The 25297-nt window shown below is 33.6% G+C and overlaps 2 protein-coding genes across 2 annotated transcripts in view; one reads left to right on the top strand and one right to left on the bottom strand.

Annotated features, from left to right (window-relative positions):
• The window catches only part of LOC139851365 (uncharacterized), a 53711-nt gene that overhangs the window by 20823 nt on the left and 7591 nt on the right, over nucleotides 1-25297 (bottom strand). The gene's annotated exons all lie outside the window — the stretch shown is intronic.
• The window catches only part of LOC139856182 (E3 ubiquitin-protein ligase SPL2-like), a 45335-nt gene that overhangs the window by 19720 nt on the left and 318 nt on the right, over nucleotides 1-25297 (top strand). The window contains exon 2 of the mRNA XM_071845432.1: nucleotides 25167-25221. Within this exon, the coding sequence (XP_071701533.1) occupies nucleotides 25167-25221 (55 nt within the window). The remainder of the gene's footprint in view (nucleotides 1-25166; nucleotides 25222-25297) is intronic.

Genomic DNA, 25297 nt, shown 5'->3' with positions numbered 1-25297 from the left:
TGAAGACATGCTACGAGCATGTGTTATTGATTTCGAAAACAGTTGGGATCGACATCTACCATTAGCAGAATTTTTCTACAACAACAGCTACCATTCAAGCATTGAGATGGCGCCGTTTGAAGCACTTTATGATAGAAAGTGCTGGTCTCCGATTTGTTGGAGTGAAGTGGGGGATAGACAGATTACTGGTCCGGAGATTATACAAGAAACTACCGAGAAGATCATCCAAATTCAACAACGGTTGAAAACCGCCCAAAGTCGACAAAAGAGCTACGCTGACATTAAAAGAAAAGATATAGAATTTGAAATTGGAGAGATGGTCATGCTTAAAGTTGCACCTTGGAAAGGCATTGTTCGATTTGGTAAATGAGGGAAATTAAATCCAAGGTATATTGGACCATTCAAGATTATTGATCGTGTCGGACCAGTAGCTTACCAACTTGAGTTACCTCAACAACTCGCGGCTGTACATAACACTTTCCACATCTCGAATTTGAAGAAATGTTTTGCTAAAGAAGATCTCACTATTCTGTTAGATGAAATCCAAATCAACGAAAAACTCCAATTCATCGAAGAACCCGTCGAAATAATGGATCGTGAGGTTAAAAGACTTAAGCAAAACAAGATACCAATTGTTAAGGTTCGATGGAATGCTCGTAGAGGACCCGAGTTCACCTAGGAGCGTGAAGATCAGATGAAGAAGAAATACCCGCATCTATTTCCAGAAGATTCGTCAACACCTTCAACAGCTTAAAATTTCGGGACGAAATTTATTTAACGGGTAGGTACTGTAGTGACCCGAACTTTTCCATGTTTATATATATTAATTGAGATTGATATTTACATGATTAAATGTTTCCAACATGTTAAGCAATCAAACTTGTTAAGACTTGATTAATTGAAATATGTTTCATATAGACAATTGACCACCCAAGTTGATCGGCGATTCACGAACGTTAAAACTTGTAAAAACGACATGACGATATATATATGGATATACATATGGTTAACATGAGATTATGATAAGTAAGTATCTCCATAAGTTTATTAACAATGAGTTATATAGATATAAACAAGACTACTAACTTAAGGATTTCGAAACGAGACATATATGTAACGATTATCGTTGTAACGACATTTAAATGTATATATATCATATTAAGATATATTAATATATCATAATATCATGATAATATAATAATTTAACATCTCATTAGATATAATAAATAATGGGTTAACAACATTAATTGAGATCGTTAACTTAAAGGTTTCAAAACAACACTTACATGTAACGACTAACGATGACTTAACGACTCAGTTAAAATGTATATACATGTAGTGTATTTAGATGTATTAAAATACTTTTGGAAGACTTCAAGACATATATCAAAACACTCATACTTAACGAAAATGGTTACAGTTACTTTCCCATTCTTTTCTTTCATCAAGAATTCTAGTCGTATTCTTACCCGTATTATACACAGCTTCAAAACGTACTTACTATGGGTATATACCAATAGGAACTAGCATGGGATTCCACTCTTGATTATGTCATGTATGACTAATCAATTTTAACTTCTACCATGAGCTAGTCAACTAACTAGAACTCCTTTTAACCCCACTCACCACTCACCAATTACCACTCATCATTCACTCCATTTCACTTCCAATTCTCTTTCTAATTCTCTCTCAACACACACACACACACACACACACACACACTATTATGAACGTATTTTTCCAGTAGTTAATCATCATCTTCATCAAAAATCACTTCAAGAATCAAGCTATAATCATCATAGGAAGAACACTTCAAGAACACTTCAAAAATTCCTTCAAGTTTACTAATTTACTTCCAAGCTTTCTAATCCATTCCAAGTAATCATCTAAGATCAAGAAACCTTTGTTATATACAGTAGGTTATCTTTCTTATTCAAGGTAATATTCATATTCAAACTTTGATTCAATTTCTATAACTATAAACTATCTTAATTCGAGTAAAAATCTTACTTGAACTTGTTTTTGTGTCAAGATCCTACTTCAAGAACTTTCAAGCCATCCAAGATCCTTTGAAGCTAGATCATTTCTTGTCACTTCCAGTGGGTTTACCTACTAAACTTGAGGTAGTAATGATGTTCATAACATCATTCGATTCATATATATAAAACTATCATATTCGAAGGTTTAAACTCGTAATCACTAGAACATAGTTTAGTTAATTCTAAACTTGTTGGCAAACAAAAGTTAATCCTTCTAACTTGACTTTTAAAATTAACTAAACACATGTTCTATATCTATATGATATGCTAACTTAATGATTTAAAACCTGGAAACACGAAAAACACCGTAAAACCGGATTTACGCCGTCGTAGTAACACCGCGGGCTGTTTTGGGTTAGTTAATTAAAAAATATGATAAACTTTGATTTAAAAGTTGTTATTCTGAGAAAATAATTTTTATTGTGAACATGAAACTATATCTAAAAATTATGGTTAAACTCAAAGTGGAAGTATGTTTTCTAAAATGGTCATCTAGACGTCGTTCTTTCGACTGAAATGACTACCTTTACAAAAACGATTTGTAACTTATTTTTCCAACTATAAACCTATACTTTTTCTGTTTAGATTCATAAAATAGAGTTCAATATGAAATCATAGCAATTTGATTCACTCAAAACGGATTTAAAATGAAGAAGTTATGGGTAAAACAAGATTGGATAATTTTTCTCATTTTAGCTACGTGAAAATTGGTAACAAATCTATTCCAACCATAACTTAATCAACTTGTATTGTATATTATGTAATCTTGAGATACCATAGACACGTATACAATGTTTCGACCTATCATGTCGACACATCTATATATATTTCGGAACAACCATAGACACTCTATATGTGAATGTTGGAGTTAGCTATACAGGGTTGAGGTTGATTCCAAAATATATATAGTTTGAGTTGTGATCAATACTGAGATACGTATACACTGGGTCGTGGATTGATTCAAGATAATATTTATCGATTTATTTCTGTACATCTAACTGTGGACAACTAGTTGTAGGTTACTAACGAGGACAGCTGACTTAATAAACTTAAAACATCAAAATATATTAAAAGTGTTGTAAATATATTTTGAACATACTTTAATATATATGTATATATTGTTATAGGTTCGTGAATCAACAGTGGCCAAGTCTTACTTCTCGACGAAGTAAAAATCTGTGAAAGTGAGTTATAGTCCCACTTTTAAAATCTAATATTTTTGGGATGAGAATACATGCAGGTTTTATAAATGATTTACAAAATAGACACAAGTACGTGAAACTACATTCTATGGTTGAATTATTGAAATCGAATATGCCCCTTTTTATTAAGTCTGGTAATCTAAGAATTATGGAACAAACACCCTAATTGACGCGAATCCTAAAGATCGATCTATTGGGCCTAACAAACCCCATCCAAAGTACCGGATGCTTTAGTACTTCGAAATTTATATCATATCCGAAGGGTGTCCCGGAATGATGGGGATATTCTTATATATGCATCTTGTTAATGTCGGTTACCAGGTGTTCACCATATAAATGATTTTTATCTCTATGTATGGGATGTGTATTGAAATATGAAATCTTGTGGTCTATTGTTACGATTTGATATATATAGGTTAAACCTATAACTCACCAACATTTTTGTTGACGTTTAAAGCATGTTTATTCTCAGGTGAATATTAAGAGCTTCCGCTGTTGCATACTAAAATAAGGACAAGATTTGGAGTCCATGTTTGTATGATATTGTGTAAAAACTGCATTCAAGAAACTGATTTCGATGTAACATATTTGTATTGTAAACCATTATGTAATGGTCGTGTGTAAACAGGATATTTTAGATTATTATTATTTGATAATCTACGTAAAGCTTTTTAAACCTTTATTTATGAAATAAAGGTTATGGTTTGTTTTAAAAATGAATGCAGTCTTTGAAAAGCGTCTCATATAGAGGTCAAAACCTCGCAACGAAATCAATTAATATGGAACGTTTTTAATCAATAAGAACAGGACATTTCGCATTATGGGCCTCAACTAACAGCAAGAAAAGTTTATGATGCTGGATTCTATTGGCCTACAATTTACACAGACGCACACCTTCTTTGCAAATCCTGTGATGCTTGTCAAAGGGCAGGAAAAATAAGTCAATGTGATGAAATACCACAAAATGTCATTCAAGTATGTGAAGTATTTGACATTTGGGGTATTGACTTTATGGGTCCATTTCCAAAATCTCATAATAATCTATATATTCTCGTAGCCATTGATTATGTATCTAAATGGACGGAAGCACAAGCTCTCCCAACTAACGATGCACGAGTTGTAGTCAACTTTTTAAAACGTCTTTTTGCAAGGTTTGGAACACCGAAAGCTTTAATAAGTGATCGGGGAACTCATTTCTGTAATAATTAACTTGAGAAAGTTCTTAAAAGATATGGAGTAACTCATAAAATCTCCACTGCATATCATCCACAAACAAGTGGACAAGTTGAAAATACCAACCGAGCTTTAAAACGTATTCTAGAGAAAACCGTAGGATCAAATCCAAAGGAATGGTCCATTAAATTGGAGGATGCACTCTGGGCTTTTAGAACAGCCTACAAAACTCCAATTGGAACCACACCTTTTAAACTCGTCTACGGAAAAGCATGTCATCTTCCAGTAGAAATTGAACACAAAGCATTTTGGGCTTTGAAGACATGTAATCTTGATTTACATGAAGCTGGACGTCTACGATTAAGTCAACTAAACGAATTAGAAGAATTAAGACATGAAGCATACGAAAATTCGTTAATCTATAAAGAAAGAACGAAGAAATGGCATGATAAAAGAATCAGAAGTTCAAAAGAATTTAAAGAAGGAGACAAAGTTCTTCTTTTCAATTCACGATTCAAGCTATTTCCTGGAAAATTGAAATCAAGATGGTCTGGACCATTCATAGTCAAAAGTGTTTTCCCATACAGAATGATAGAATTAATAAATTCAAATGGGATTGAATTTAAAGTTAATGGTCACAGAGTTAAACATTACATACATGGTCCGATGGAAGTTGACAATGAAGTTAATCATAATTTCACCACCCAAGAAAACCTTCAAAATGAAAACATAAATATGTTATCAACAACATATGAAAAATCAAAATTAGAATATAAGGAGGATTCAAATTTGAGTGATGAAGAAGAATTCTTATACAAACCTCCCATTCCAAGAAACGAAGAAAAATGTGAACAAGAAATTCAAATAGAAGTGAAAGAACCAAGGAAAGAACATCCGAAAAAGGTTTACAAACCAACTCGACTTACTAAAGCAGGAGACCCGGGTGAATTTATCATTTCTTGCTTGCTTAATGATGGTGCTGTATATAATGGACTCGCAGATTTAGGAGCAAGTGCAAATATTATGCCTCTTTCCTTATACAAAAGATTAGGCATGGGTAAATTAAAACCAACCAAAATAGGTGTTCAATCATTTGACCAAACCATTAAACACCCAGTTGGAATAGCAAATAATTTACTTGTTAACGTGGGAAGTTTGACCTTTGTTGCAAACTTCATAGTGATTAATATGGAGGAAAACCTTGATATTCCTCTAATTCTAGGTCGCCCATTTTTAGCAACCACCGAGGCATTCATTGATGTAAGAGAAGGTAGAATGACACTTAGGGATGGTGATACATCGATCACCTTTGTGAACCGAAAGTTTAGATCTCCACCAACCAAAACTGTTAGACCAATAAAAACGCATAAGTGTGGGGAAGATGAAGAAACACTTAATGATGATCCAATCACAAAGAATGCCGTTGATGATACGAAATTAGATGAACCCATTTTTAACAGTTCAACGAAGAAACTTTATAAACGGATTCACGATGCTAAGATTAAAGGAAACTTTAAGTTATATAACCGATTAATATCCAATTTATCGTCAAAAAAAAGGCGATGTTAGTTGAATTTGTGAAAGTTACGGAGGAAATCAACAAATGGATTGAAGTAAAAGTCAAAGATATACAAGTTGTTGATGATTCAATTGAAAATAATGTTAATCACAATTTCAACTAAGTATAGGGAGGTTTATGTATTTCTGTTAGAGTTAGATTTTCTGTTTTCGTGTAGTTCTCGAAAATGGAACTCGAATGGTCTTTCCCTAGCAGACCCTAAATAACTAGTCTTCTCCCCCCATTCTGAATTTTTATTTTTTAGGAAATGAAGACTGCCTGTGAACTAAACCATGGTCTAATGCAACACGCTTTGATCACTAAACGTAATAATGACACACTTCCGAGTGAACTAGTATCAGTAATCAGAGAAAGATTGGACGGAGTAAGAAAAGAATCCAGATGCGAAGATAATAAGTTACAATTTGGTAAAGGAAAATCAAAATCCGCAGCGAAAAGAAGAGCACGACACCTTGAAAAATGTCACAAATGCGGAAAATGGTCACATGGAGGTAAATGTTCAAATAATCAAACCTATTCAAACACCGAATTTGTTACTTTATGCAGAGACGGACCGTTCATATGTTTAGAAGAAAAAACACTGAATGCTCGAGGTTACGCCTATGTAGCTATGGAAAACCAATTAAACCGACTATCTTATGAGTGGGATAGATCGTATCACTAAGAATACTATCTCACAGGTAAGTCTGTACAGTTTTTATTTTTTATTTTTATTTTTAACCTTTTGATAATAAACGCTAATTTATTCGCTATAAAGTATTAAATTGGTATTGAATAAAATTAGGTTTGGCGACCGAAATTATTGATATCATACAAAAAATTTATTACATCACTGCGAAATTTAACGTTTATTCTTAAGGTATAAATATCTTTAATCAATCAACCCAAAATATTTCAAAAATTCGTCATGAGTTAAATTAGGTCATGGAACCGAAATTACTTTACCGAAAAGAGGGGCGTATATTTTTGATAATATATGATTGATTAAAGTGGGATAAAAGCCAAAAAGATTTTTAATTTTATTTTTACCATATTTTTAAAATTAATATATAAATATTAATTTAATATTGTAACTTATTTAAAATTGTAAATATTTGAATATTTAATATAGGTTTGTATGTATAAAAAACAAAAATATAAATTAAGTTTGGTGTGAATTTTTAATTTTTTGCATTTTAAATTTAAGTTTGGAGTGAATTTAAAAACAAAAATTTACTTTATTTTGCTAAGTTAAAAATATGATTTTTAAAATTCGTCGTAAGTTGAAGACTAGGTCGTTGAACCGAAATTGCTTTACCCGAGGGAGGGACGAGAACTTTTATTATCATTATTTTTAATCTTATTGAATTAAAGTATGCCAAAAACATTAAAAAAAAAAACCAAAAATCTTAGCTTTTAAAACAATCGCTACAAAAAGACAAATTTTAAAATTTTGTCGAAGGACGGACTAGGACATCGATCCGAAACGACCTCGTCCTAAAACAAAGGAAAACAAAATTTTAAATTGATTTTATATTTGTTTTATAAGTTAAGGCTTATTTAAAAAAAAAAAAATCACTGCGACTCGCGGAGTTTGAAGTGAAAAACCACCGCGACTCGCGGAGCTTGCGAAATTCAGAAAAAAAATAAAAACGCTGGAAACAGATCAGTTGCACACTACCACTCACAAAATACTGCGAAAAACACCCAAAAACACACACGAAATTCGCAAATTTTCACCATTTTTCATCAAATCTTTCACAAAATGATGTTGAGAAGGATGCTATCAAGGAATTACTCAAGAAAAATGGTAAATTTCTACACCTAAACACCATCTAATCCGAAAATTAGTGTTCTTGAGCAATTTTATACCCAATTCGATTTTGATGCTTTTTAGTGTAATTATGCTTAAATTGTTTATGTATTATACTTGTATAACCTAGATTGATGCTATTTAACATGATTAGAAGCTTTAAACTTCAAATTTTGTGTAATCTAGGGTTTGTGTTCTTGAGCAATTTGGGGCTTTTTGATATAAATAGGTTATGGCCGATTTTTGTCATGAATTGTTGCTAAATTGAGTAGTGTAACATGTTTAGGTAGTTAAATGATCTAAACTTTGAGCCTAAACATGATTTTGAGAATTAAAGTGGACTTTTTCAAGTCTAAAATTCATGAACTTGATTTTTGAGAGATAATGCCATTTGAAACTTATTTAATTGCTAGTAATGATTACTTTGACATGTTATTTGAGTTGAATGCTTATGAACTTGGCGAACATTTTCGTATATGCTTATTTGAAAAAGTGTAGATTTGATAAAAATATGAAAATGAGCATAAGTTTGATATAAATTGGACATGTCATTGTAATTATTTTGATTGATGATTTTGCTGACACTAATGCATATTTGGATGCACAAAAATTGTGTTTGATGTGTTTTGCAGACTGAAAGGGGTGAATCTTCATCCCAAGCTCGCAATGCTCCTCCTGAGAATGCGGAACAACAGGATGTTTATAGCTATTATAAACAAGATATACCTCATCCAGTCATGACATTTTCAGATATGCACTTGGAAGATTTGCACCCGAACTTGAGATTTGACAGACGTTGGATAGATTATTCAAAATACCAAAGGGGTTTGCATACTCTTCATTCTAAAGCTGTTGAAGTACCTAGGGTAATAGAATGGGCACGTTTAGAAGCTGTAGAATTAGCAGGGCCAATTAGGGAATTACTTACACAGAGGTATGGTAATTCTACTTTTAACGATTGGGTACGTTTATTAAACATGCGTAGACCTGTATATAAAGTATGGTGTGAAGAATTATTGTGTAATATAGAAATAAATGATCAGGTAGTTAGTTTAACTGATCGATCTTTCATTAGATTTTTGTTAGGAGGTTCGATGCGCCACATGTCTTTACTAGACATGGCTCAGGCTTTACGTATATATACGCCTGAGGTGTTAGCATCTGCCGATTGTAGAGGGTTGATACTAAATGGTAGAAAAATAGACGAAAATTTTGATACGCATGGTGTATGGAGTCAAATGACTAGCCATCACCGATTTAAAGGGGGAAATTACTCTTATTTGGATATAGATAGAGCAGAGTTAAGAGTAATTCATAGGTTTTTAGCCAATTCGATTACACAACGAGGTAAGAACAAGGAAAAGGTAAATGAACAGGATTTGTTTTACCACATGTGTATTCGAGACCCACAAAGCGCTGTAAGTATACCTTATTGTGTGGGTTATTATTTATCAGCTATGGTTAGGGGGATGAGACAGCATAGCATAATAGGAGGTGGTATATTTATTACTTTGATTGCTGAATATCTCGGTGTGGATATAAGTCGGGGGGGATTATTAGTCGAAGAACCAGAACCCCGAGATACAATAGGTTTAAATGTATACCATGGTGCGAAGGTTTTGAAGAGGCGAAATAACGCCGCAGTACAATACCATGGTAGACATCTACAGGTTGAGAGAAACCAACAGCCAGGTAATGTGGGAGGAGGAAATGAAATGATAGAAATGCAAAGGTTTATAGCTTCACAAGAGTATGAAAATGCTAGACATCGAGCATTTGAAGATTGGCAAGTTCATCAAAACCAAATCATAGCTCATTGCCAACATGTAGGTAGAAACTATATTCCTACTCCATCGCCCGTATTTCCTCCCTGGTCTATAGAGATCCAACCACCGTATCCTACGTATAACCCAGCCGAAGCATTTTATAACATATATGGTTATGCATGGAACCCCTACTGGTATCAGTATCATCCCTAGTCTACTTAGTTTTATTTATTTTATAATTTGTAATGTTGATACATTTAATACTTATGTTGGAATTGTATTATTTTTTATAATTTACAAATGTTTATTTTTAGATTTTAATAATGTTTGAATGTGGGGTAATATACCAAACTTCAAAAATATGTATATATGTTTGCAGTTTATCTTATGTACACAACAGGGTAAAACAACGCATTTTCAAAGACTGGCATTAAGTTCAGTAAAAGCAACTAATTTTGACGACAAGATGCAAAATAAATGTGATATAACAACAAGACGGAATGAACAAATGATATGCACCATTTATCATTCAGCAAACAAACGCCAATATGTTTGGAAACTTTGGTAAAATTTAATCATTTTCACATAAATCACCGTCAATAATTTAAATTGTTACTGATTTCTTGCAAATGAGGGCATTGCAAGATCTTAAGTGTGGGAAGGGGTTAAATTCTTTCGGATTTTAAAATTTTTACTTTATACACTTGGTTACCATTAGAAATACTAGTAAAGTAGTAGTTGTATTAGAATCTAGTGCTCTCTGATAATAAAGAACAGCCCTAGTCTTATATACTGACTACCCAATTCTAGTAAAATTTTTAAAAATTTTCAATTAAATGAACTCAAAATCATGTTTATACATATTTATGAACGATAAAACTAGGTTTTAACACCGAAATTATTGTTACCTCGGAAAGGACATAAATTGAGAAACAAACCAAAATGTTAAAATTCATTTAAAATGGAATAGAGGACAATAAAAAGGAAAATAAAAGCCAAGTGTGGGAAAATTTACCAAGATATTTTAAACATATGTCACATATTTCTGTAACAAATAACTGAAAATACTTTTGCTTTGGATTAAACTAAACTGTTTTACCCGATGAAAGAAAAGAAGAGATGGATCTACATGATGAATCAATTCCATCATTAAAAGGAAGTAAAGTCTTCCGAAAAAGAAACGCGCTTCTTGATTTAGGTCAGGAAGTTGTCGTCCAGACCAGCTGTAGGTTGACGAAAAATCTAGAAAAGTCATCACTAAAATCAGCAGGAAATCCACGGACCTCAGCATAAAACAGGGTCGCCAAGTGGTCAGATTTATCCTAACCATGAGAAGGATTTATCTCGTAAAATGGGGGGCACCGTGCAAATTAGCTTGATAAGACTAATAAATCAGATCCCCAGAAAGGATAATCTCCTTAAAAGATCAAAAATCAGCTTTTAAGCCTGATATTACTCAATCCTAGAGACTGACCTTAAAGATTGAGAATTCAAACTCATGGAATTAAATGATATCTAAACTCGAGCTTGAACGAGAAAATATTTTGATCAAAGTTACAAATCGATTTGTTTTCTGAAAACCCATTTTCAATGCGTTCATTACCATTGAACGTAAAATCCTAAGAATTCACCTGGAATCCATTAGGTCACCTGAACCAAATCGGGTGTCAACCGTAAGAACGGTGGTTGCATAGCATGGTCGAAGACAGGACCTTGTGCCAGACCGAAAAATCATAAGGGTGAGCTTTACTATTGCTCCTACCAAGGATAGTAATTGCGTCCGACACGTTATAGACCATAATTAAAAGCATGTCAGGTGACATTGCCTTAACAGTTGCTTGTTCAACGCTTTCCTTTACAACCGGACAGTAGTTTACTGAAAGGTAATATACGGAGCAAGTATACTGGACGTGTTGCTTTCCTAATACAAGGTTAGCAAGTAGGTGACACAAAACCGCAAGTTTTGAGCTAAAATTTTCAAATCTGAAACCCACCAAACCCACAAAAATATTTTGCAAACACCGATGAAGGGTTATTCCGAAAAACTTATCTAGGGTAAAAGCTAGATTAAAATTTTCAAAAGATCAAATGTTTTCATAAAGATCCAATTTCCTTAAAGGATCTAAATTTTATAGTCATGTGGGACTGTAAACCATATCGTTACTACCATTGTTTATACCGCCGTATAGAAATCACTGATGTACAAAGTGTGAAAAATAAAGAAGTGATTCTAGTATTTCAAGACTATATTGCTTGAGGACAAGCAACGCTCAAGTGTGGGAATATTTGATAATGCTAAAAACGAACATATATTTCATAGCATTATTCCTCAAGAAAGACAAGCTTTTAGTTGCAATTGTTCTATTTACAAGTGATATTCGTTTAAATAATAAAAGGTGAAGACAAAAGACAGATTCGACGAATTGAAGACGCAAAGGTCCAAAAAGCTCAAAAGTACAAAATACAATCAAAGTGGTTCCAATTATTGATAAGAAACGTCTCAAAATTACAAGAGTACAAGATTCAAAACGCAAAGTACAAGATATTAAATTATTCGCAAGGACTTTCGAAAATCCGGAACCGGGACCAGAGTCAACTCTCAACGCTCGACGCAACGGACTAAAAATTACAAGTCAACTATGCACATAAATATAATATAATATTTAAATAATTACTAAAATTATTTATATATTATATTTATTTATATAATCGTCCGCAAACAAAGAGCCAAAGTTGAGTGAGCTGTAAAATGGAACTCCACGACTTGCGGAGTTCGAAGACCAAATGGGCCGCGACTCGCGGAGCCCCAAAAAAATGAAACTGCCTATAAAAGCAAACGCAGTTTGATCGATCAAAAGATCCATATATATCAATCTCTCTATATCTATACGTAATATTTATATTTATAATTTATATTTTAATTTTAATTTTAATTTTAAATCCTAATAATAAGGGTATGTTAGCGAATGTTGTAAGGGTGTAAGTCGAAATTCTGTCCGTGTAACGCTACGCTATTTTTAATCATTGTAAGTTATGTTCAACCTTTTTACATTAATGTCTCGTAGCTAAGTTATTATTATGCTTATTTAATCCAAAGTAATCATGATGTTGGGCTAATTACTAAATTTGGGTAATTGGGCTTTGTACCATAATTGGGGTTTGGATAAAAGAATGACACTTGTGGAAATTAGACTATGGGCTATTAATGGGTTTTATATTAACTAAACAATACCTTGTTAATTTAATATACAAACTTATAATTCGACGTATTTATATATAACCACATACGCTTGACTGGGTACGGTGGGCGGGATATCTATAAATACCAATAATTATTCATTTTACCGGACACGGAACTGGATTAATAGTTAATAGACTTGTTGAAACAGGGGTGAATTACATTCAAGGGTAATTGGTGAAATTGTTAACAAAGTAGTAAAACCTTGGTTTACACGCAGTCGATAACCTGGTGTATTCATTAAACAAAGTATTAAAACCTTGTTACAATACGAATCCCCAATTAGTTGGAATATTTGACTTCGGGAATAAGAATAATTTGACGAAGGCTTTCGCTCTTTATATTTATGACTGATGGACTATTATGGACAAATCCGTATGGACATATTAAATAATTCAGGACAAAGAACAATTAACCCATGAGCATAAAACTAAAATCAACACGTCAAACATCATGATTACGGAAGTTTAAATAAGCATAATTCTTTTATTTCATATTTAATTTCCTTTATTTTATATTTAATTGCACTTCTAATTATCGCACTTTATTTTATTGTTATTGTATTTAATTGCACTTTTAATTATCGTACTTTTTAATTATCGCACTTTTATTTATCGAAATTTCATTATCGTTATTTATTTTACGCTTTAAATTAAGTCTTTTATTTATTTAATATTTTACATTTTGTTTTAACTGCGACTTAAAGTTTTAAAAATCGACAAACCGGTCATTAAACGGTAAAAACCCCCCTTTATAATAATAATATTACTTATATATATTTGTATTTTTATAAAATAAAACTAATATAGCGTTAAGCTTTGATTAAAAGATTCCCTGTGGAACGAACCGGACTTACTAAAAACTACACTACTGTACTATTAGGTACACTGCCTATAAGTGTTGTAGCAAGGTTTAAGTATATCCATTCAATAAATAAATAAATATCTTGTGTAAAATTGTATCGTATTTAATAGTATTTCCTAGTAAAATTTAAGCTATTTTATATACACCTCGCATAACATCACTTGGGATACCATAGACACGTATGCAAATGTTTTGACATATCATATCGACCCATCTATATATATTATTTGGAACAACCATAGACACTCTATATGCAGTAATGTTGGAGTTAGCTATACAGGGTTGAGGTTGATTCCAAAAATATATATACTTTGAGTTGTGATCTAGCCTAAGACGTGTATACACTGGGTCGTGGTTTGATTCAAGATAATATATATCAATTTATTTCTGTACAACTAACTCTGGACAACTAGTTGTAGGTTACTAACGAGGACAGCTGACTTAATAAACTTAAAACATTAAAATGTATTAAAAATGTTGTAAATATATTTTGAACATACTTTGATATATATGTACATATTTGTTATAGGTTCATGAATCGACCAGTGGCCAAGTCTTACTTCCCGATGAAGTAAAAATCTGTGAAAGTGAGTTATAGTCCCACTTTTAAAATCTAATATTTTGGGATGAGAATACATTCAGTTTTATAAATGTTTTACGAAATAGATACAAGTAAATGAAACTACATTATATGGGTGAATGATCGAAGCCAAATATGCCCCTTTTACTTGGTAACCTAAGAATTAGCAAACCAGTCTACTAATTGACGCGAATCTTAAAGATAGATCTATTGGGTCCAACAGACCCCATCCGTTGTAGCGGATGCTTTAGTACTTCGATGTTGTTTTATCATGTCCGATGGATGTCCCGGAATGATAGGGGATATTCTTATATGCATCTTGTTAATGTCGGTTACTAGGTGTTCAAACTATATGAATGATTTTTATCTCTATGTATGGGATATGTATTGAAATATGAAATCTTGTGGTCTATTATTATGATTTGATAATATATAGGTTAAACCTATAACTCACCAACATTTTTGTTGACGTTTTAAGCATGTTTATTCTCAGGTGATTATTAAGAGCTTCCGCTGTTGCATTCTAAAATAAGGACAAGATTTGGAGTCCATGCTTGTATGATATTATGTAAAAACTGCATTCAAGAAACTTATTTTTGATGTAATATATTCTTATTATAAACCATTATGTAATGGTCGTGTGTAAACGGTATATTTCAGATTATCATTATTTGATAATCTACGTAATGCTTTTTAAGCCTTTATAGATAAAATAAAGGTTATGGTTGTTTTAAAAATGAATGCAGTCTTTGAAAAACGTCTCATATAGAGGTCAAAACCTCGCAACGAAATCAATTAATATGGAACGTTTATAATCAATATGAACGGGACATTTCAGTTGGTATCCGAGCGTTGGTCTTAGAGAACCAGAAATTTGCATTAGTGTGTCTTATTGAGTTTGTTAGGATACATTAGTGAGTCTGGACTTCGACCGTGTTTTCTTTAAAAACGATTGCTTAACACTGTTGTTGGAAACTATATATTATTAACATGTAAATATTATGTGATATATTAACCTCTTAATGTGTTTGATATTGTGTGATAGATGTCTACCACTAGTAGAAATCCCATCGATTCACCTAATAATAATGAAGAGTCGAATATATTTTGGGAAGATTCACAAATTCCCGAAGAGGAACCGGAAGAAGAGGAACCAGAAGAGGAGGAACCGGAAGAGGAGGAACCGGAAGAGGAGGAACCGGAAGAAAAAGAGGTTCCGGAGGAAGAAATATTGATACCTATAGTAAATCGATTAAATAAAAGAAAATCCTCAACCAACGGACCAAAGTTAATAATGGTCAATGGTGTTTCCGCCGAGGAAGCAAAATATTGGGAAGATTATCAATTTTCCAATGAATCGGATCCCGATGAGGATTCCGATGATGTTATAGAAATTACCTCGACCCAATTTAATAAAGCGAAAGAAAATAATAAGGGAAAAGGTATATAAATAGAGAAACCTGATTCCAACCCCGATGAACTTTATATGTATCGGCAACGTCCGTACTTCCTAAATTGTAACAATAACCTGGGAACCTCTAAACCACCAGGTTTTTCTAAACCATTGTGGAAAACGACGGCTCGTATTAGAGGAACACCATATATCCCTAGAAAATTAGGAAAACGAGCCAAGTCCGAAGAAGAAGAAACCAGTGATTCATATTAGAGGGTTGTAATCATGTTGTGTATTATATGTATTGTAGTGTGCTTGTACTTTTATGTTCTATGTAAAAAATTGCTTGTATTGTTTGTTAATTATCTTTTATGAATCTAATCCTTGTCTATTTTACAGTATAAAAACAAAATGGACGTTAAGGGTAGACAACCGAATATTTTAGAAGATCTACCAGAGGATATGATTGAGGAAATCATGTCTAGAGTCGGTCAGAATTCATCAGCACAATTAATTATGGCAAAATTAACTTGTCAAGCATTTGAAAGACTTTCCAGAAATGCCTTAGTTTATAAAAGGCTTTCCTTTGATAGGTGGGGTATATCACATTGGGGAGACCATAAGTTACGCCGTGTTTTCTTTAAAGCGTTAAATGCGGGGAACCCAAATGCAATTTTACGCTACGGGTTAAGAACCTATTTTGACTCAACATATTCCAACATAGGATTTCGTGAGTTAGAAAGAGCTTCTAACATGCAACATAAAGAAGCATGTTATACTTATGGGTTAGTGATGTTATCTTCTTACCAAAGTGAGAAAAAGAACATCGGATTACAACTTTTAAATAAAACCTTCCCACAAGTGACGGATTCAGTAGTTGGGGTGAGAAACAAGGTTTTTAGATTATTACGGGGCTGTTGGACATTACGAAACCCTCGTCCTTTTGACGACATTACAACATGCTGCCTAGCCAATGGTCATAACGGTTACTTTCCACAAGATCAAGGATGGGAAGTCGTCTTAGTAAAACCTGAATGCATGACTTGTTTCTGGACTTATGAATTACGTGTCTTTATTTCTTTTGCTGAACAACTTGCGTATTAACTAGAATTGCCTTCATAGCTGCCGAGTAGCAAAGTTATTATGTGCTATATTTCATCCTATATGTATAATAGTAGTATTGTAAGTTTGTAAAATATTGTATAAAGTTTGAACGCGAAATATTATTGTAAAAAGTTTTTCACATAGAATCGTAGTAGTTGAATTGTATAATAGCTATTAAGTATGAACTTAACGGGTAGGTGCTACCCGAATTAAAACTATAAAATGCTAATATGAAGAAAAAGCTTTTATAAATAAGTTCATATTATGCTATGAAATACTATTGACTACTTTTAAATTCTATATGATTAACTCAATTCTTTTGGCTATTTTTGAAGGAAATGGCACCGGCGACTCGTCAGAACTTGAACATGAGTGAGGAAGACTTCCGTGTTTTCCTTGCTGCGAACATAGCCGCAGTGCAGGCGGCGATGCAAAATATCAATAACTCTGGATCTAGCAGTGGAACTAATTCAGCAAGAAATCATGTAGGATGCTCCTACAAAGAATTCACTGTCTGCAAACCTTTGGAATTTGATGGAACCGAAGGACCAATTGGATTGAAACGGTGGACCGAGAAGGTCGAATCGGTGTTTTCCATAAGTAAGTGTACTGAAGAGGACAAAGTTAAGTATGGTACGCATACCTTCACAGGTACGACGTTAACATGTTGGAATACCTATCTCGAGCAGGTAGGACAAGATGTTGCTTACGCACTACCATGGCCAGCATTCAAGCAATTGATGAACGAGCAGTATCGTCCCAGAAATGAGGTCAATAAGTTCAAGGTAGAGCTTAGAGGATTACGAACGCAAGGTTTCGATATCACCACGTACGAACGACGATTCACAAAATTGTGCCTATTATGTCCCAGAACGTTCGAAGACGAAGAAGAGAAGATCGACGCATTTGTAAAAGGGTTACCGGAAAGAATTCAAGAAGATGTGAGTTCACACGAGCCCGCCTCCATACAAAAGGCAAGTCGAATGGCTCACAAATTAGTGAACCAGATCGAAGGAAGGATTAAAGAGCAGGCGACCGAAGAGGCTAACATGAAACAAGTCAAGAGAAAGTGGGAAGAAACCAATGACAAGAGTCACCAATACAACAACAACAATCACAACCACAATCGCAATAACTATCCCAATAACCGCAACATCAATCGCAACAACAACTTCAATAAACGTCCCAACAACAACTACAATAACTGTTCCAACAACAATAACAACAACAACAACAACAACAACAACAACAACAACAACAACAGCAACAATAACAATCCCAACAACAATCCCAATAACAACAATGGCAACAAAAACCAAAAACAACCATGCCAAAGATGTGAAGAGCATCACCTGGGGTTCTGCACGACATTTTGCAACAGGTGTAAAAGAAATGGTCATAGCGCGAAGAAGTGCGAAATTTACGGACCAATGCATAACAGAACTAAAGGAACAAATAATGCCGAAACTAATAACACCGCCATAGTTTGTTTTGGATGTGGAAAACCGGGCCACTTTAGTAGAAATTGCCCGAATCAGGGGAATACTAATGGGCAGGGCCGCGGAAGAGTTTTCAATTTTAATACGGCAGAAGCGCAGAAAGACCCGGAGCTTGTTACGGGTACGTTTCTCATTGACAATAAATCTGCTTATGTTTTATTTGATTCGGGTGCGGATAGAAGCTATATGAGTAGAGATTTTTGTGCTAAACTAAGTTGTTCACCGACGCCCTTGAATAATAAATTTTTACTCGAACTAGCAAATGGTAAATTAATTACAGCAGATAATATATGCCGCAATCGAGAAATTAAACTGGTTAGCGAAACATTTAAGATTGACTTGATACCAGTAGAGTTAGGGAGTTTTGATGTGATAATCGGTATGGACTGGTTGAAAGAAGTGAAAGCAGAGATCGTTTGTTACAAAAATGCAATTCGCATTATACGAGAAAAAGGAAAACCGTTAATGGTGTACGGAGAAAAGAGCAACGCGAAGTTAAATCTTATTAGTAACCTGAAGGCACAAAAACTAATAAGAAAAGGTTGCTATGCTGTGCTAGCACACGTCAAGAAAATCAATTCCGAAGAAAAGAACATCAATGATGTTCCCGTCGCAAAAGAATTTTCTGATGTATTTTGGAAAGAATTACCAGGACTACCTCCACACCGGTCCATTGAATTTCAAATAGACCTTGTACCGGGAGCTGCAGCAATAGCTCGTGCTCCATACAGACTCGCACCCAGCGAAATGAAGGAACTTCAAAGCCAATTACAAGAACTTTTAGAGCGTGGTTTCATTCGACCAAGCACGTCACAGTGGGGAGCTCCTGTTCTGTTTTTCAAGAAGAAAGATGGTACATTCAGGTTGTGTATCGACTACCGAGAGTTGAACAAACTTACCATCAAGAACTGCTACCCACTACCGAGAATCGACGACTTATTTGATTAACTACAAGGCGCGTCGGTTTATTCGAAGATTGATTTACATTCTGGGTATCATCAAATGCCGGTGAAGGAGGATGATATTCCAAAGACTGCTTTTAGGACGCGTTACGGTCATTACGAGTTTATGTTTATGCCATTTGGGTTGACTAACGCACCAGCTGTGTTCATGGACCTCATGAACCGAGTGTGTGGACCATACCTTGACAAGTTTGTCATTGTTTTCATCGATGACATACTTATTTACTCGAAGAATGATCAAGAGCACGAAGAACATTTGAGAAAAGTGCTAGAGTTACTGAGAAAAGAAAAACTGTACGCTAAGTTTTCAAAGTGTGCATCTTGGTTGGAAGAAGTTCAATTCCTCGGTCATATAGTGAACAAAGAAGGTATTCAGGTGGATCTAGCAAAGATTGAAACCGTTGAAAAGTGGGAAACCCCAAAAACTCCAAAACACATACGCCAATTTTTAGGGCTAGCTGGTTATTACAGGAGATTCATCCAAGATTTTTCCAAAATAGCAAAACCCTTGACTGCATTAACGCATAAAGGGAGGAAATTTGAATGGAAGGATGAACAAGAAAAAGCGTTTCAATTGTTAAAGAAAAAGTTAACTACGGCACCTATATTGTCATTACCTGAAAAGAATGATGATTTTGTGATATATTGTGACGCCTCAAAGCAAGGTCTCGGTTGTGTATTAATGCAACGAATGAAAGTAATTGCTTATGCATCTAGACAATTGAAGATTCACGAGCAGAATTATACGACGCATGATTTGGAATTAGAGGCGGTTGTTTTTGCATTAAAGACTTGGAGGCACTACTTATATGGGGTCAAAAGTATTATATATACCGACCACAAAAGTCTTCAACACATATTTAATCAGAAACAACTGAACATGAGGCAGCGCAGGTGGATTGAATTGTTGAATGATTATGACTTTGAGATTTGTTACCACTCGAGGAAGGCGAATGTGGTAGCCGACGTATTGAGTAGAAAGGACAGAGAACCCATTCGAGTAAAAGCTATGAATATAATGATTCACAATAACTTTACTACTCAAATAAAGGAGGCGCAACAAGGAGTTTTAAAAGAGGAAAACTTAAAGGATGAAATACCCAAAGGATCAGAGAAGCATCTTAATATTCGGGAAGACAGAACCCGGTATAGGGCTGAAAGAATTTGGGTACCAAAATTTGGAGATATGAGAGAAATGGTACTTAGAGAAGCTCATAAAACCAGATACTCAATACATCCTGGAACGGGGAAGATGTACAAAGATCTCAAGAAACATTTTTGGTGGCCGGGTATGAAAGCCGATGTTGCTAAATACGTAGGAGAATGTTTGACGTGTTCTAAGGTCAAAGCTGAGCATCGGCAACCATCAGGTCTACTTCAACAACCCGAAATCCCGGAATGGAAATGGGAAAACATTACCATGGATTTCATCACTAAATTGCCAAGGACTACAAGTGGTTTTGATACTATTTGGGTAATAGTTGATCGTCTCACCAAATCAGCACACTTCCTGCCAATAAGAGAAGATGACAAGATGGAGAAGTTAGCGCGATTGTATTTGAAGGAAGTCGTCTCCAGACATGGAATACCAATCTCTATTATCTCTGATAGGGATGGCAGATTTATTTCAAGATTCTGGCAGACATTACAGCAAGCATTAGGAACTCGTCTAGACATGAGTACTACTTATCATCCACAAACTGATGGGCAGAGCAAAAGGACAATACAAACGCTTGAAGACATGCTACGAGCATGTGTTATTGATTTCGGAAACAGTTGGGATCGACACCTTCCGTTAGCAGAATTTTCCTACAACAATAGCTACCATTCAAGCATTGAGATGGCGCCGTTTGAAGCACTCTATGGTAGAAAGTGCAGGTCTCCGATTTATTGGAGTGAAGTGGGGGATAGACAGATTACGGGTCCGGAGATAATACAAGAAACTACCGAGAAGATCATCCAAATTCAACAACGGTTGAAAACCGCCCAAAGTCGATAAAAGAGCTACGCTGACATTAAAAGAAAAGATATAGAATTTGAAATTGGAGAGATGGTCATGCTTAAAGTTACACCTTGGAAAGGTGTTGTTCGATTTGGTAAACGAGGGAAATTAATTCCAAGGTATATTGGACCATTCAAGATTATTGATCGTGTCGGACCAGTAGCTTACCGACTTGAGTTACCTCAACAACTCACGGCTGTACATAACACTTTCCATGTCTCAAATTTGAAGAAATGTTTTGCTAAAGAAGATCTCACTATTCCATTAGACGAAATCCAAATTAATGAAAAACTTCAATTTATCGAAGAACACGTCGAAATAATAGATCGTGAGGTTAAAAGACTTAAGCAAAACAAGATACCAATTGTTAAGGTTCGATGGAATGCTCGTAGAGGACCTGAGTTCACCTGGGAATGAGAAGATCAGATGAAGAAGAAATACCCGCACTTATTTCCAGAAGATACGTCAACACCTCCAACTGCTTAAAATTTCGGGACGAAATTTATTTAACGGGTAGGTGCTGTAGTGACTCGAACTTTTCCATATTTATTTATATTAATTTAATTTGATAATTACATGATTAAGTGTTTAAAACATGTTAAGCAATCAAACTTGTTAAGACGTGATTAATTGAAATAGGTTTCATATAGACAATTCACCACCCAAGTTGACCGGTGATTCACGAACGTTAAAACTTGTAAAAACTATATGATGACATATATATGGTTACATATATAGTTAACATGATATTATGATAAGTAAGTATCTCATTAGGTATTTTAACTATGTGTATATACATAAAAATGAGACTATTGAATTAAGAAAACTCAAAAACGATATATAACGATTATCGTTATAACAACGTCTTACTAAATACATACGAATCATAATAAGATATTGATACACTATGTTTAATCATGAAATGATAAGTAAACATGTCATTAAGTGTATTAACAATGAACTACATATGTAAAAACAAGACTACTAACTTAATGATTTCGAAACGAGACATATATGTAACGATTATCGTTGTAACAACATTTAACTGTATATATATCATACTAAGATATATTAATATATCATAATATCATGATAATGTAATAATTTAACATCTCTTTAGATATTATAAACAATGGGTTAACAACATTTAACAAGATCGTTAACCTAAAGGTTTCAAAACAACATTTACATGTAACGACTAACGATGACTTAACGACTCAGTTAAAATGTATATACATGTAGTGTTTTAATATGTATTCATACACTTTTGAAAGACTTCAAGACACTTATCAAAATACTTCTACTTAACAAAAATGCTTACAATTACATCCTCGTTCAGTTTCATCAACAATTCTACTCGTATGCACCCGTATTCATATTTGTACAATACACAGCTTTTAGATGTATGTACTATTGGTATATACACTCCAATGATCAGCTCTTAGCAGCCCATATGAGTCAACTAACACATGTGGGAACCATTATTTGGCAACTAGCATGAAATATCTCATAAAATTACAAAAATATTAGTAATCATTCATGACTTATTTACATGTAAACAAAATTACACATCCTTTATATCTAATCCATATACCAACGACCAAAAACACCTACAAATACTTTCATTCTTCAATTTTCTTCATCTAATTGATCTCTCTCAAGTTCTATCTTCAAGTTCTAAGTGTTCTTCATAAATTCTATAAGTTCTAGTTTCATAAAATCAAGAATACTTCCAAGTTTGCTAGCTTACTTCCAATCTTGTAAAGTGATCATCCAACCTCAAGAAATCTTTCTTATTTACAGTAAGATATCTTTCTAATACAAGGTAATACTCATATTCAAACTTTGATTCAATTTCAATAACTATAACAATCTTATTTCGAGTGGAAATCTTACTTGAACTTGTTTTAGTGTCATGATTCTGCTTCAAGAACTTTCAAGCCATCCAAGGATCCTTTGAAGCTAGATCTATTTTTTTCATTTCCAGTAGGTTTATCCACAACACCTGAGGTAGTGATGATGTTCATAACATCATTCGATTTATATATATAAAACTATCTTATTCGAAAGTTTAAACTTGAAATCACTAGAACATAGTTTAGTTAATTCTAAACTTGTTCGCAAACAAAAGTTAATCCTTATAACTTGACTTTTAAAATCAACTAAACACATGTTCTATATCTATATGATATGCTAACTTAATGATTTAAGACCTGGAAACACGAAAAACACCGTAAAACCGGACATACGCCGTTGTAGTAACACCGCGGGCTGTTTTGGGTTTGATAATTAAAAACTATGATAAACTTTGATTTAAAAGTTGTTCTTCTGGGAAAATGATTTTTCTTATGAACATGAAACTATATCCAAAAATCATGGTTAAACTCAAAGTGGAAGTATGTTTTTCAAAATGGTTATCAAGACGTCGTTCTTTCGACTGAAATGACTACCTCATACAAAAATGACTTGTAACTTATATTTCCTACTATAAACCTATACTTTTTCTCTTTAGATTCATAAAATAGAGTTCAATATGAAACAATAGCAATTTGATTCACTCAAAACGGATTTAAAACGAAGAAGTTATGGGTAAAACAAAATTGGATAATTTTTCTTGTTGTAGCTACGTGAAAATTGGTAACAAATCTATATTAATCATATCCTAGCTAACTTATATTGTATTATACATGTATTCTAATATATTATGTAATCTTGGGATACCATAGACACGTATGTAAATGTTTTGACATATCATATCGACCCATCTATATATATTATTTGGAACAACCATAGACACTCTATATGCAGTAATGTTGGAGTTAGCTATACATGGTTGAGGTTGATTCCAAATATATATATACTTTGAGTTGTGATCTAGCCTAAGAAGTGTATACACTGGGTCGTGGTTTGATTCAAGATAATATATATCAATTTATTTCTGTACATATAACTCTGGACAACTAGTTGTAGGTAACTAACGAGGACAGCTGACTTAATAAACTTAAAACATTAAAATGTATTAAAAATGTTGTAAATATATTTTGAACATACTTTGATATATATGTACATATTTGTTATAGGTTCGTGAATCGACCAGTGACCAAGTCTTACTTCCCGACGAAGTAAAAATCTGTGAAAGTGAGTTATAGTCCCACTTTTAAAATCTAATATTTTGGGATGAGAATACATGCAGTTTTATAAATGTTTTACGAAATAGACACAAGTAAATGAAACTACATTATATGGGTGAATGATCGAAGTCGAATATGCCCCTTTTACTTGGTAACCTAAGAATTAGCAAACCAGTCTACTAATTGACGCGAATCCTAAAGATAGATCTATTGGGCCCAACAAACCCCATCCGTTGTAGCGGATGCTTTAGTACTTCGATGTTGTTTTATCATGTCCGATGGATGTCCCGGAATGATAGGGGATATTCTTATATGCATCTTGTTAATGTCGGTTACCAGGTGTTCAAACTATATGAATGATTTTTATCTCTATGTATGGGATGTGTATTGAAATATGAAATCTTGTGGTCTATTATTATGATTTGATAATATATAGGTTAAACCTATAACTCACCAACATTTTTGTTGACGTTTTAAGCATGTTTATTCTCAGGTGATTATTAAGAGCTTCTGCTGTTGCATACTAAAATAAGGACAAGATTTGGAGTCCATGCTTGTATGATATTATGTAAAAACTGCATTCAAGAAACTTATTTTTGATGTAATATATTCTTATTATAAACCATTATGTAATGGTCCTGTGTAAACGGTATATTTCAGATTATCATTATTTGATAATCTACGTAATGCTTTTTAAACCTTTATAGATAAAATAAAGGTTATGGTTGTTTTAAAAATGAATGCAGTCTTTGAAAAACGTCTCATATAGAGGTCAAAACCTCGCAACGAAATCAATTAATATGGAACGTTTATAATCAATATGAACGGGACATTTCAAAATGCCCTTTGTGTCATCAGGATATCATTTGTTCAGTCACGATTAAAGACAGTATGGAGGTATGAAAACATATTTTGATTGAGATCCGTTTGTAATGTACATGGTTATCTTTGAAAATGTTTTTTTTTCCTTCTT

This window comes from Rutidosis leptorrhynchoides, chromosome 6 (assembly GCF_046630445.1).
Source record: "Rutidosis leptorrhynchoides isolate AG116_Rl617_1_P2 chromosome 6, CSIRO_AGI_Rlap_v1, whole genome shotgun sequence".
NCBI lineage: Eukaryota > Viridiplantae > Streptophyta > Magnoliopsida > Asterales > Asteraceae > Rutidosis > Rutidosis leptorrhynchoides.
Note: the sequence above shows the minus strand (reverse complement) of the source record. Positions and strands in the feature narration are given on the sequence as shown.